Below are 14,504 nucleotides of genomic sequence, written 5' to 3'. Positions count from 1 at the left end.
CCAGTTTATAAGGTCATCCAAATCTTCCTGTATGATTTCCCGGTCCTTCTCTAAATTGGCAATACCTCCCAGCTTTGTATCATCCGCAAATTTTATTAACACACTCTCACTTTTTGTGCCAAGGTCAGTAATAAAAAGATTGGTCCCAAAACTGATCCCTGAGGAACTCCACTGGTAACCTCCCTCCAGCCTGAGAGTTCACCTTTCAGTAGGACCCGCTGTAATCTCCCTGTTAACCAGTTCCTTATCCACTTTTCAATTTTCATATTGATCCCCATCTTTTCCAATTTAACATGATTTTGGTAATTAATTGAGCTTTAAATATTCATGGTAAATAGGCCCAATGGCCTGTGATGGGATGTTAGAATAGGGTGGGATCTGAGTTACTACAGAAAATTCTTTCCTGGGTATCTGGCTGGTGAATCTTGCCCATATGCTCAGGGTTTAGCTGATCGTCATATTTGGAGTCAGGAGGGAATTTTCCTCCAGGGCAGATTGGAAGAGGCCCTGGAGGTTTTTCGCCTTCCTCTGTAGCATGGGGCACAGGTCACTTGCTGGAGGATTCTCTGCTCCTTGAAGTCTTTAAACCACGATTTGAGGACTTCAATAGCTCAGACATAGGTGATAGGTTTTTCGCAGGAGTGGGTGGGTGAGATTCTGTGGCCTGCGTTGTGCAGGAGGTCGGACTAGATGATCATAATGGTCCCTTCTGACCTTAGTATCTATGAATCTAAGAAAAGACCCTGGTGGCCACATTTGATAAACGCTGCTTAAAATCCCAGTTTTAGTCTGTTCGGTTGGTTTTTTTGTTAGGGAATAATATGGGAACAAATGGAGGGAGAATGAGGGTAATGGCAATAGGAACATATGGTTACATAGGTTCGGTATGCACTCAGGCTATTGAGCACCCACTTTTTCGTTCCTGCCTTGAAGCCAGGGATGTATGTTTGTATAAAGCCATGTGCAATGAGGCCCTGTTCTTATTTGTGATTTCTAGCTTCACAAATATTAGTGAGTAGTACTGTGGACCAGACATGCGTATGTCTACATCAAAGGTGGCAGTACAGAAAAGGAAGCTGGTTCTGCAGAGCTGCTACTTCCCTCCATCCAAATGCAGATGTGGGGCAGGAAGTTGGAGCCTTCCTATGCTGCACTGGGTATAAGCACAATAGTTTCCTCCCTCTCCAGCATAGCAGGGAGTCACTGTCTCCCTCTCAAGATATTCAAGTCAGTGCAATAACATGCCACTCCTTGCACTATGCAGATCATAATGTCATGATCTAACACTAAATAGTAGCTGATGTTTTCAGATCACAATCTCTTTAAATATTTGGCAGTCTGTCAGATTCACTGACAAATTTCAGTAGGCAGATTTGTTGTGATCCTCAGAGGTCCCTATGATTTTGGATCTACAAATAAGATTAACCATTGCAAGGTTTAAAAGCAATAAAAAATGGCAAAAACACCATTTGGCCACTAGTATGTTGCACAGGCACATTCTGTCTCTAACACATAAAATGTTCGGATGAAACATCACCATACAAAATCATATAAAACAGTATCAAAGTTTGCTCTTCTCCTTTAAAATATAAGGGTTTCACTATAGGAAAATGGTGATACTAAAACTCTATAGGTATTTTTTGAATTGTATGATTTCACAAACCACTTCAGCTTTACTTTCTTGGTGGTTGTGAGATACCAGAATCCCTTGATGTCAACAAAGAATCCACCATAGTGGTCACCTCTGCTGTATTCCCTTTGAATAAAGTTGTGTGGTTTATTTTTGTCCTGCATACCTTCCCTCCACTCTGAAAGCCCTCACATTGCAGTGACAGTCCTTTGGGCCAAAGAAAGTGGTTTCAGCTCCCTTTGGAACTTGTCAGCTTTGTTTTTAACATGGCCATAGGAGGATACCATGTAATATACAAGTGTGCTTCTCTTGCCACTCCACAGAGATCAGATAGAGGCCTTGGCGTTCAAGACTGGTTTACTTGATTCCCACATGGCAGCATGTTGTGCTTTTGCTAGGCCTCTGGGCTGCACTGTAATCATAGAAATGTTGAGCTGGAAGGGACCTTAGGAGGTCAGCTAGCATCCACTGTGAGGCAGAATTAAGGAAACTTAAACTATCCTGACAGCTGTTTGTCTAACCTCTTCTTAAAAAAAATAAAATGATGGAGATTCCTCAGCCCGCCCTAAGCAATTTATTCCAGTGCTTCCTGACAGGAAGTTTTTCCTAATTTCCAACCTAAACCATCTCTGCTGCAATTTAAGTCCATTGCTTCTTGTTCAATCTTCAGAGGTTAAAGAGAACAATTTTTTTCCCTCCTTATTGTAACAGCCTTTTATGTACTTGAAAACTGTTATCATGTTCCCCCCTCAGTCTTCTCTTCTCCAGACTAAACAAACACCATTTTTTTTCAGGTTTCAGAGTAGCAGCCGTGTTAGTCTGTATCCGCAAAAAGAAAAGGAGGTCTTGTAGCACCTTAGAGACTAGCAAATTTATTTGAGCATAAGCTTTCGTGAGCTACAGCTCACTTCTTCAGATGCATTCAGTGGAAATCAGTCTTCCTTCATAGGTCATATTTTTTTTACCTTTAATCTTTGTTGCTCTTGTCTGGACTTTCTCCAATTTGTCTGTATCTTTCCTGAAATGTGGCACCTAGAACTCGACACAATACTCCAGTTGAAGCCTAGTCAGCACAGAGTAGAGTGGAAAAATTACTTCTCGTGTCTTACTTAAACCACTCCTACTAATACATCTCAGAATGATGTTCGTTTTTTTGTTTGTTTGTTTTTTGTTTGTTATTTTGGCAACAGTGATTATGACTCCCAGATGCTTTTCTGCATTATCCTTGCCTCAGCAGTCATTTCCCATTTTGTATGTGTTCCTTCCTAAGTGGAGTACTTTGAATTTGTCCTTACTGAATTTCATTCTGTTTACTTCAGACCATTTCTCCAAGTTGTCCAGATCATTTTGAATTTTAATCCTATCCTTGAAAGCACTTGGAACCCCTCCCAGCTTGGTTTTGTCCACAAACTTTATAAGTGTACATGCTATGCCATTCTCGAAATCATTAATGAAAATATTGAACAGAAATGGACCCAGAACTGATACCTGCAGGACCTCACTCGATATGCCCTTCCAGCTTGACTGTGAATCACTGATAACTACTCTCTGGGAACAGTTTTCCAACCAGTTATGGACCCACTTTATAGTGGCTCCATCTAGGTTGTATTTCCTTAGTTTGTTTAGGAGAAGGTCTTGTGAGACAGTATCAAAAGCCTTACTAAAGTCAAGATATACCACATCTCTTTCTCTTAGACTTGCTTCTCATGAGATCTTACCTACCAACTCCCTGAATTTGCTAAGGTCTGTCTTCTTGAAATCCGTTATCCTTTTTTTGCTGTTTTCCCTCCTACCATTCCTTAGAATCATAAACTCAGTCATTTCATGGTCACTGAAAGTGCCAAAGTACCTTCCATTTTCAAATTCTCAACTAGTTCCTCCCTATTTATCAAAATCAAATCTAGAACAGCCTCTCCCCTAGTAGCTTTCTCCACCTTCTGACATAAAAAAATTGTCTCCAATACATTCCAAGAATTTATTGGATAATCTGTGCCCTGCTGTGTTGTTTTCTCAACAGATGTTTGATTAGTTGAAGTCCCCCAGTGCTTAACTATCTTTATAGTTAAATTTTTTTCCTAATACCTAATGTGATTCTCCCTTGTTGCAAATTAAGATGATTACTTTTTGTCATACCCTCAATGGATTGGGAGAACAGTTGATCACTGTCCTCTTTATAACAACCTTTACCTATTTGAAGACTGTTATCATGCCCTCCCTCAATCTGTTCCCTAGACCAAACATGCTCAGTTCTTTCAAACTTTCCTCATAAATCATATTTTCTAACCTCAAATATCCGTCTTTCTAATATTCATCTTTAATACTCTTTGTTCACAAGAGGCAGTAATATGTCTTTTGGAGCATCTGCAGAAAGTAGCTGATTATTGAACTTACACGGATGAGGTGAATCTGCTCATTCATTTCAATTTTACTCTTAGAATTAACTGTAGGGAAAATTATAGTGGAGTTTCTGACCTCATTTATATTGAATAGTGTGAATACCTTTGGAAGGAATAGAAACAACCTTGGGGTTTGTTTTTTTTTAAAACAGTGTAGTCTGACCTATCTAACTTGTTAAACCCAACCAATTACTTAATCCAATCACAGGAGTCAGCCTTTTGAGGCATGCTAAAGCTAAACTGCTGTGGGTGTGTCATGGAGATGACATAATTGTTCTCCTCATAGAAATAACTATAGTGAAGGAGTTCCCTGGATTTTTTTTAAAAATCTTTCAGTAGCCATATCATTTTGTCCCAATTCTAGGTCTGGTTGGATGGGCTCTTGCTTCTCATTTAAACAGACTTTTTTTCATTTTAGGGAGATCTCTGAGTAATGTGGAACAATTGTCATGAGGGGTCCTGAAAGTTATATTTGAGCAACATGTATGTGAAGCTGCGGGGGAGATAGTCAAAAGATTTGGATTTTCATCCGGTATATATGCTGATGATTCACAATAGCCCCTTCCATTTTACTCAGTGCCAGCTCTCTCCTTTCCTAATGCCTGGCTGAGATAGGGGCATGAATGAGAGCAAACTAGTTGATGTTCAATGCAGGCAAGGTGCCCGTAAGTAAGAAGTGTCAGGGAGCTTCAGCTGAAATGATGTGTGCTCCTGTTATTGGGTATTGCCCAGTCTTTTGGAAGGATTTTCTTTTAATCTGGGAGGTTTGGATCCCAAATTGTCCCAGGATTTCTAGGTAGTGCTGCTAGCCAGGAGTCCATTTTTACGTCTCTTCAACCATTGTGATAGATTCTCTTGCATGCAGCCCTCACTGCATTATCTCTACCTTTATCATCTCCAGGAAGCAGGATATTCTCAACAGGAAATTCATTTTCCCCTGTTGTCTGTTGGAATCTGAGTTTTTTGACCTTCCACGTGCAGCATAAGAAATAGCTGTATTTGCTTAGGCTTTTGTCTGAGATGGTGACTGAGAATCATAGAATCATAGAATATCAGGGTTGGAAGGGACCTCAGGAGGTCATCTAGTCCAACTCCCTGCTCAAAGCAGGACCAATCCCCAATTTTTGCCCCAGATCCCTAAATGGCCCCCTCAAGGACTGAACTCACAACCCTGAGTTTAGCAGGCCAACGCTCAAACCACCGAGCTATCCCTCCCCCCCAAAGGTGGTAATCTTTCTCTGGACGAAAGTCATTTTTGTTGGACATTTGTCAGTAAGTGATATGATTTTAAATTTCTGTGCATACATCTAGACACTACTCGATATGTTCATTTTAGAAAGCCCTAAGTAAATGTGATAATGGATGATATTGGGTAAAGTTATTCTGATTAAGCTTTCTCGCTTGCCAGTGATAAAGAAGTGCTGGTGGAGGATCAAGGGGTTTTTTTTTTATGCTTGTTACCATATCAGTAAATCTAAAAGGTAGATTTTTACTTGTCTGCTCTTTTTACTGACATCTTACGTGATTTTTCTCTCAAATATAGGTAGAAGCTCCTTTTATACCAAAGTGCAGAGGACCTGGAGATACCAGCAACTTTGATGACTATGAAGAAGAAGATATTCGTGTGTCTCTAACAGAGAAATGTGCAAAAGAATTTGCTGATTTTTAGTATGTGTAAGAGGACAAGATGACATCAGGACTTACATTGGGATCTTTGCACTCTATTAACTGATGAGGTGAAGCTGAGACAGTCATATGTCAAAACAGTTACCTAGTTACTTCATTCCACAAAGCTGACTGAGGTCTTTATTGCCATCTTCCATGTGTGCAGTTTGCACCAACCCTTATAACTAGGCACAATTAAGCAAGCACTGTTTTGCTGTATCACAGAATACTAGACCACTTTCCTACTTATCTTTGGTTTCTGTCGTTTCATTTGTTTCTGTGTAATGTTCGGTTCCCCCTTTTAAAATGAAGTAGTTTTACCCAAGAATGCTCCATTTTATTTTGAATAATGTATTTGTGCGAGTGAAATGGAAGGTGTTGCGGCTACTGTGATTTAGACTGAAGTGGAAGATAAGTGTTGCTTCTAGTCTGTGCCAGCCAATACTTCTTGTCTGTCTTGTATCTGAGACTACAGTTGATTATATATATATATATTTTTGGTAGCTCAGACTAAATCTAGCCAACATTTTTAGCATTTTTGAAGGTAGTATTTATCGCCACATAAGTCTATGCTAAATTAACTTAAAAACATTACTTCCTGGAGCCTGACCAAAATTAACATAAATTGGACAGCTTAAGTAGGGGACAGTAGCTAGACCCCGTGCCTTGGTTTTCTGCATACCTGCAGTTCTCTTCACTGCCTCCTTCCTTTGTATTCCTCACCTGGGCAGTAGGTAAATATGCCATAACCTGTCTGTGCCATGGGAAACACGCAATCTCATTGAGTAGGAACAGCTGTACCGGGTCTGAACTTCAGACCATATTTAACCAAGTAAATTACCAGCATTTCAGTCGGTAGGTATTAAATGGGTTTTTAACACCATAAACCCTAAACTCTTAAAAGAAGTTTTGGTCAGTATTGTAACAGAATATGACTAACTAAAAAAAGTCAATGTTGTGTCTCCGAAAGTATTCCTTGTTTAATACCCTTTTTTAACTTAAGGCGTTGGTTTGAAAAACAAAATAAAAAAGTGCTCTGTCATTAGCTATGAGGAAACAAGGGGGTTTAGCAAATGCAAAGTAATATGAATGCATTGCTAGATGAATATGGTGTTGTTGTTTTTTTTGTTAGCTGTTAAAATAAAAGAGGTTATCGCCAAGTTTTTATTCTGGTATACTATATTAGTAAACTGGGGATGGAGAACTGTTATGATCATTTGATTTTTAATTACAGTGCTTCATTCATGTGTAAAAGAGACATAGTTTAAAAACTGCCACAGTTGTTTTCTTAGTTACGTTGCGTCTTCATTTCTAACCTAGTTCCTTTCAATGAAACAGAATGTATGATCACACAGATGTAAGAATTTGGGCTTGTATACTCTCACCAACTGACTTAAGATACTGCTGCCATGTACTAGCTTTTGGCACTTTTACACATTTATTTCAGTGTTTATTAATAATCAGTGGCTCAGCACATTATTTTTTGCTTTTAAACTTATCCATACTATTTTTATTTGTGCACTTGATTCTGGATATCTCAGTGACCTGTCTTTAAAACAGCACATCTAAACAGTTTAAAATAAACTAGGCTCATATTTTATGATCAATTTACATGCATACAAGAATGACTCGTTTTTATTAAAACTGATCTATATTGGTACATAGCTATTGTATTTGTTTGAATGTCAGTGCAGATGAACCATTGACATTACATCCTTTTCATCTGTATGACACTCCTTTAAGAAAAGCCTTTGTAGACATTTTACAAACCAGTATGAGCTGTAACATCCAACATTCTGTATGTCTTTAGGTTGTCAAGCATTTTTGCACAACATCATTAGGAGGTTGACACTGATTGCAGCCTTTGTCCACCCATATTTACATACGTACAAGAAAAGTATAAAATACTTTGCTGTAGCAAATTTTATGTAATAAAAATATATCATCACATTAATAAATTAAAGAAAAACTCTTTGTATAAAAAATGTTAAAATCTTTTGTATTTCATTTAGACTGAGGACATGCTGTTGTATGCTAGCTGTATGCGATAAATTCTACAGTAACTTTGTTGTCGTTTATGAACTTTAAAAGATTTTAATAAATGCTGGAGATCACAGTTTGATTGTTTATTATTTTAATTTTCAGTCATTTATAATCTAATATGGTTACGAGATTTTCTATTCTGTAAAATACAGTGATCATTCACCCTGGGTGTACAGTAAAACAGAGGAGTCTAGGGTATTGATTCTAACATGTCTATTTGATATCCAGATTAAACTCTAGATGGGCATAAATTGAAGCAGCCTCTTAACAATTTCCATGATGATATGCTATTTCTTAATTGTATCAACAAGCAGTTAACTATGGGAAGTAAAATAAATTTCCAACACGGCATAATAGACTTCAGTAAGGAATTGAGATTTTATTTGGGGCAAGAGAAGGAGCATAGTTTCCATGGCATTAGTGAGTACATTTGACAATGTGAATATTATGCAATCCTCTCATTTAAACACAGTCATAAAAATATAACCACAAGAATGTCATGATACTTGTGTTTAATTTCAAAAATCCTTTTTACCATTTGAAAAATTGTATATCTAAAAATAAAGGCTTGTTAATTTTACACAATTGAGGAATTAAGTGTTGAACTATATAGTATATTTTAACTGTACTCTAGTTATATGCAATTTCATTTCCAACATAAAGGATTGTATCTCATTAAGTAAATCACTTCTTTATTCTCGTCAGTGGCATTAAAACTTTTTATTTTTAAATCCCTAGTGTTGAAAATATTTTACTTTTTTTGCAAATAATTAGATGTTTAAGTACTGCAATAATGTGAAATATAGTAAAAATTTACTAGAATGTTGTATATTAATTAATTGTTTGTTTAATTGTACCACATCACATACATGGTTTCTTAAAATTGAATTTACTAATAACTGGGAAAGACTCTGAGTAATGTACTGAACATACTAGGTTGGGCCTATTAAATTCCACGCTAAAGTTGGGTGTTTTGAAGAGGATGGTACTGGCTGAAGGCACTGCCAGAAGGCAATGAGAGTTGGATTTTTTTAAAACAAAGAGAGAGCAAGCTGGTCATCAAATGCAAATAATTTTCCATATTTATCATCTCACATTTATTCCTTATTTCTTTTTATTTAAAATAATTCTCTTATGAAATAATCTCTGCGGATTCTTGTTATACAGACTGTGTGCCTTATAAGCCATGAAACTATTGATAAAAGTAAAAACTGGTATCATTTATCCTCAGGGCATTCTGCAGTTCATGTTTTAAAAGACACTGCTGTCTGTCTGTACCTCGGCTTCTCTTTTCACATTGTTGTGGTCACAGAACTTGAAAAAGTTTATTTTATGCTGCTATAGGCCTATTGACTTTGGTTTTGTGTTTTAGTTTCCTAGTATAAACACCATATTACAGTTTAAAGATTTTTGTTTGTGCTTTCTTAGACAAATTTGTTGCAGTCTTCTAGATCACGTGTCTTATGCTTCTTCTGCACTGCATTGAATGAACACAGCCTGTCAAGCAGCAGATAAGATGTCATCCTAATCTGGAAATGACTCCTATAATTTTTCACCATTTAGGAAGGGACTGTTTGCCATCAAACTTTGGACAGTCACTTTTTACTGCTGGGTTCCAAAGATTATAGAATGAGGCTATGCTTTTCAGTTGCCAAACTGAATTCCCCTTTCTTATGTCTTAAGGAAAATCATCTTCCATAAGAAACTGCTAAAGGGTTTACAGATAGGATATATAGAGCTGGTCTGGCAGGGATAATACAGAAGTTCCCTTACTTGGACAGCTGGCTCAGTTGGGTCAAGATGTGATCTAGTTTCTCAAGATAACTTTTCTCTGTGTAGCTTTTTGAGGTTGAGGGTGAATGAGTAAAAATCTGTGTTGAATCTGAGAGCTACTGTGCTAACATTTACAGGGGTTTCTGCAGATTCCAGAAGGGCTTGTCTGCTTCAAAGAAATTTCTAGATCTATAAAGGGCAATCATCCTTGCATCATCGGGACTCTGCACTCCAATCAAATTCTGCGTAAGGGTGCTAGACCTGATGGCTACTTACACTTTCCTGTGAAGTCATGTAAATGATAACATGAATCTATTTCAGTGTTGGTACAATTCCCTTTTAAACATTGGTGACTCACAGTCTGGACACGGTTCTATGATCTAAGGAGGTCAAGACATCACTCCTGAGGTGGACCAGTACAAAACCCTTTCTTTTTGGATTGTAGAGGTAACATGTTTATGGTACTCATTTGAGTCAGTTTGTGACCCATGAAATGTGTAAGCAGAAAGAGACTCAGTTACATCCACACTCAGTTACTTCTACACACAAGCAGCCTGTTAGAGATTTTGGTTGTAAGGTTTGTCCTAAAAGCATTCCTCCTTGTAGTCAGAGGCAAGATGGTGCAGATTGCCCCTGTGTTATCTGTGAAAATCTAGTATGTGATTTGCCAAGTTTGGCCTCTATCTCCCCTGTTGTATCAACAAGTAGCCTGACTGAGAGTGGTGCATCAGAACAATGACTCCTTTGGCTTTGTGTGTGGCAGAAGTGAAGAACACTTGACCCAATAGTACAAGGTGAATCGGTGCAGGTTTCTCAAGGACAATGACATCTTCAATCTTTGTCAAATGGAAACATCCAGCTGTTGTTCTGTTTGCAAAAAATCTAAACACACAAGTCCTGAGGTCTATTCATGAGGACGCTGGAGTCCAAACTCCGTCACAGATGCTTTTCTTCTTCACTGGGAGATACAGTTATAGTTATGTCTCCATTTCCTTTGCTTCCAAGGTCCTGTAGAAGATTTGACAAGGCACAGCTTGAGATACATTTGAGCGACCAAAGGGAAGCTGAACATTCAACTCAGTAGTGTTTGTGTGTCTAATGTGATAGCTTTTGAAGTCCACATCTGATCAATTCCAAAGTTTCCGGGAACATTTTAGGCATCACTGGAAAGAACCCTAATGATTTTGGTGACAGTCAGAAAACCAGAACACCAGAAATGCCTGATTTCCACACAGTGCCATTTGATGCTGCAGGCAGAGGAGCATTCTGACATCACAAGGTCTGCTGAGAAGGTGGTCTACTGGGAAGAGATGGGATCCAGCTGACCAAGAAGGGGAAGAGTATCTTTGTGTACAAACTCACCAACCTAGTGAGGAGGGCTTTAAGCTGTGTTCAAAGGGGGCATATGACAAAAGCCCACAAGTAGGTATTTTAAAAAAAGGTTACCTTAACAGAGGGCTAGATGTTGGGAGGACGGGGCATGGAAAACTACAATGGGTCATAGTAGCAACAAGAGGGAAATCAGTGGGGGAATCTCTGTTCATAGAGATGTCTATATGCAAATGCAACAAGTACGGGGAATAAACAGGAAGAACTGGAAGTATTAGTACATAAGCTAAATTATAACTTAATTGGTAACACAGAGATTTGGTGGGACAAATCTTGTTACTGAAATATTGATATAACCAGGAATAACTTGTTCAGGGAAGGACAGGAAACGGGGAGGGGGAAAGAAAGGAGGTGTTGCATTATACACCAAGAATATATGCACTTGTTCTGAGATCCAGAAGGAGAGGAAGAGAAGTTGAAAGTCTCTGAGAAAGGATGAAGGGGCAGGGGTGAGGGGAAGAGACTGTAATGCTGCCAGTAATATTGACTATATCCTTATTTGAAGTATTCTCAACTTCTCACGTTGATTTATTTTTTTTAATTCTCTAGGCTTCCTTTCACCCAAATCTAAAATGTGTTTGTGAAATTGACAAGCTATTTTTATTTTATGTTCATCTTTGCCGCTGCTAACAGTTTTGAGATTTTTAACTCTGTCAGCTTTGTATTCCACTGATATAGCTAGATTGGCTTCAGCCCCTCGTAGCACAGGGCTGCCATATAGTTATTAACTACTGGTGTTGGTTGGAAAATAGGATTTCTCCACAGAAAACTTTGACTTTTCTTTTTAAAAAAGAGGAAGTGAGAAAAGAAAACTGCCAAAGGCTAATATTTTTGGAAACTGCTGAAACTGGAAATCTTTTGGCCCCACACTGTTGGGGGTTGTTTTTTTGTCCAATTTTCAGCTAAAAAAATATTGGTTTTCCAGTAAGAAAAAATCAAACCTTTTCAAGGAAAGCAGAAACTTTCAGTGCATGTTTTCATTTTGTCAAAAATCCAATTTTTCATTTAAAAAAATTTAGTAAATTTTGACCAGTCCTATTACTGACCTCTAATTGTTGTTTCTCAACTATGTCATTTACTGCACTTTTATTGGATGAAGAGTTCTTATTTCTGTAATAGCTCTACAGTTATTTCAGAACCATACAGTGCAGATGACAGAGGATATTGTTAGCCAATTGGGGAACAGGGATTTGCATATTCACTGTCTGGTTATTTCTCAGGTTTATGGTGATTTGTGCAATTAAGACACAATTTGTTTCTCTGTGCTCTTCTCATAATTGATCTGCTAATAATAATAATAAATAAATCTGATTTTCCCACTTTAATAAATGGCAAGGGAATTCTTAGCAGTGAATTGATTCATGTCTTTTTATTACTCCAACTATTTTATACAGAAAAACATGGTTGTTGCAACCTCCAGGCCCTGGCAAATGTAATATTATACAGTAAATGGGGCATACTATGGAAATTAAGTTCCAAAATACTTTAGCATACAATCAAAACAAAAAACATACTTCTATTTCTGCTTAGCTTCTCTGTAACAAGATGATACAATTTAAATAAACAGAATTGGCCAGTAGATGGCATATTCAGTAAGACCTGGATCAGGACAAACAGGAAAAGTTCACATATTAACTTCTTCTGAGTTTGTGTGAACAAACAAGCCTATGTAAAATGCTTGTTGAAGAATTGTAGGGAACAGAATATGCCTCCTTGGACATGTATGTCAGATAACATACTACACAAGGCATTAATAATAAATGCTTAGTGCTTACATACTAATAGCTTCAGAATATTTTGTAAATATTAACTTATCCTCACAACACTCAGAAGCAGATGGACATTTTCCTTGTAGGGCAACTGTGTTAGAAAAGTTAATGACCTCACTAGAATGCTGGAATTCCTGGGTCCTAGCCTTGGACTCAACCTTCCAATTCACGCCAATATATTTATTCAAAGTCTCTGTGATTGCAGTGTGCCTTTGTAATTATCTGCATCATTATAAAACATGTTATAGGTAACAAATCAGGCCAGCCTCTTCTGGTTATCAGTGCCATAGAATACACATTTCTAAGGTGATATTTTATTAATAAAGTATAATTGTATCTAACAGATTTTATAGCAATATTTGTGTTTAAACTGCAATCATGCAATTCTTATACCAATAACCATCTTTAAAAAGGAAGTGTTTGAGTCCAGTTTGGACAAAACAGCTCTTTATATTTCATTGCATCAATTGTAATAAAGCTGGATATTCCCCAATTGGTAAATCTTCTTGGAATAAGTGGCCCAGCCCAGCTTTCTTTTACTTGAGCAGCATGTGATCCCATTGCTGTATTACATGCACGTCACAGCTCAGGAGCTGACTGGCATTTGACAGGCAGACTTGTATTTATTCTTCAGCATTCTCACCAAGACAAGTAATAAACTTGCCATGAATAGATAATCTGAAAGAAAAAAGATGAAAATCTCAGTACTACGCTGTCCTCAGTTCAAACGTCTCTGTACCAAGCAGCCAGTGCAGAGGATGAAAAGGCAATATTCAGAAGGCCTCAGTGCCATGGTCCTGGTTTTATTTTATGTATACAGAATTACAGTAATACCCAGAGTCCACAATCACAATTGGGCCTCCATTGTGGTAGGCATGGTCTGAATGCGTAAGACTGGTTCCTGCTAACACTCTGTGTTCTCAGTGTGTTGTTAATTTTGAGGGGATCCTGTGTCCTGAATGTTAATTGTGAAGGAGGAGGAGCTTGGATTAAACCCCAAATAACATTGCTGCTGCTGTTCAGTAAGCATCTGTGGGATGGGAAGCAAACTAAGTTATAAAACAGCAGGAAAGAGATGTCTGGCTTGAACTCCAAAAGCAGCACTTACGTTTTATTGATTTATAGTGATGTATTACAAAAAGGTGCTACTCTGGGCACCTTTATTTAAAATAATGCAACAAAGGGTTGCTTGGTTCTGGAGGCTGAGAGAAGGGGAAGGATAGAGTAACAGAAAAGACCTGCAAAACTAACCCCACAACCACCAATATTCGTATGTCTCTTATTTTGACTTGGTCAGGCTCTGACCCTTAAAACAAAACTTTAAAGCCCAAATTTTCAAATACAAGAGCCTAAAATTAGGCTCTAAATACACATTTAAGAACTTAATAAGTGGCCAGATATTCAAGTGTTCAGCTCCCACTGAGTTAAAAATCTGGCTACTTGGACCTTAGTCCAAGGCCCAGTGAAACGAGTGGGAATCTTCCAGTTGGTTTCATTATATTTTTGGATCATGCCTTTATTTAAGAGACCAAATGTGGACTTAGGCACCAAACGTTAGGTTCCTGCATTGAAAAGGTTAGCCTAGATACTTCATATATTTCTTTGGTCTTTCATAAAATACATTCTAGACCCCACATCCCTTCTATCTTGGACATATTTTCATTTTAAAGGTATTTTGCTTGCCAGGTGGTCTTGCCTTACCCTTTGTTCTGAAACTTATTGCATTTTGTATGCTTTGTGTTTCCCACATCTGTACTTAACTTTACAGTCAAATAGGTGTGATAGGAGAGAATCAACATACCTTGTGCCTTTGTTGTAGAGTCTGGGGGTGATGCTGGA

At 37.9% G+C, this 14,504-nt stretch overlaps 1 protein-coding gene across 4 annotated transcripts in view; it reads left to right on the top strand.

Annotated features, from left to right (window-relative positions):
• The window catches only part of PRKACB (protein kinase cAMP-activated catalytic subunit beta), a 121,420-nt gene extending 113,613 nt beyond the window's left edge, over positions 1-7,807 (top strand). For all 4 annotated transcript variants that reach the window (XM_048860848.2, XM_048860850.2, XM_048860847.2 and 1 more), the window contains one exon: positions 5,570-7,807. In XM_048860848.2, the coding sequence (XP_048716805.1) occupies positions 5,570-5,695 (126 nt within the window). In that variant the 3' untranslated portion in view covers positions 5,696-7,807. The remainder of the gene's footprint in view (positions 1-5,569) is intronic.
• Positions 7,808-14,504: the final 6,697 nt, after the last annotated feature.

The sequence above is a fragment of the Caretta caretta genome, chromosome 8 (genome assembly GCF_965140235.1).
Source record: "Caretta caretta isolate rCarCar2 chromosome 8, rCarCar1.hap1, whole genome shotgun sequence".
Classification (NCBI taxonomy): domain Eukaryota; kingdom Metazoa; phylum Chordata; order Testudines; family Cheloniidae; genus Caretta; species Caretta caretta.
Note: the sequence above shows the minus strand (reverse complement) of the source record. Positions and strands in the feature narration are given on the sequence as shown.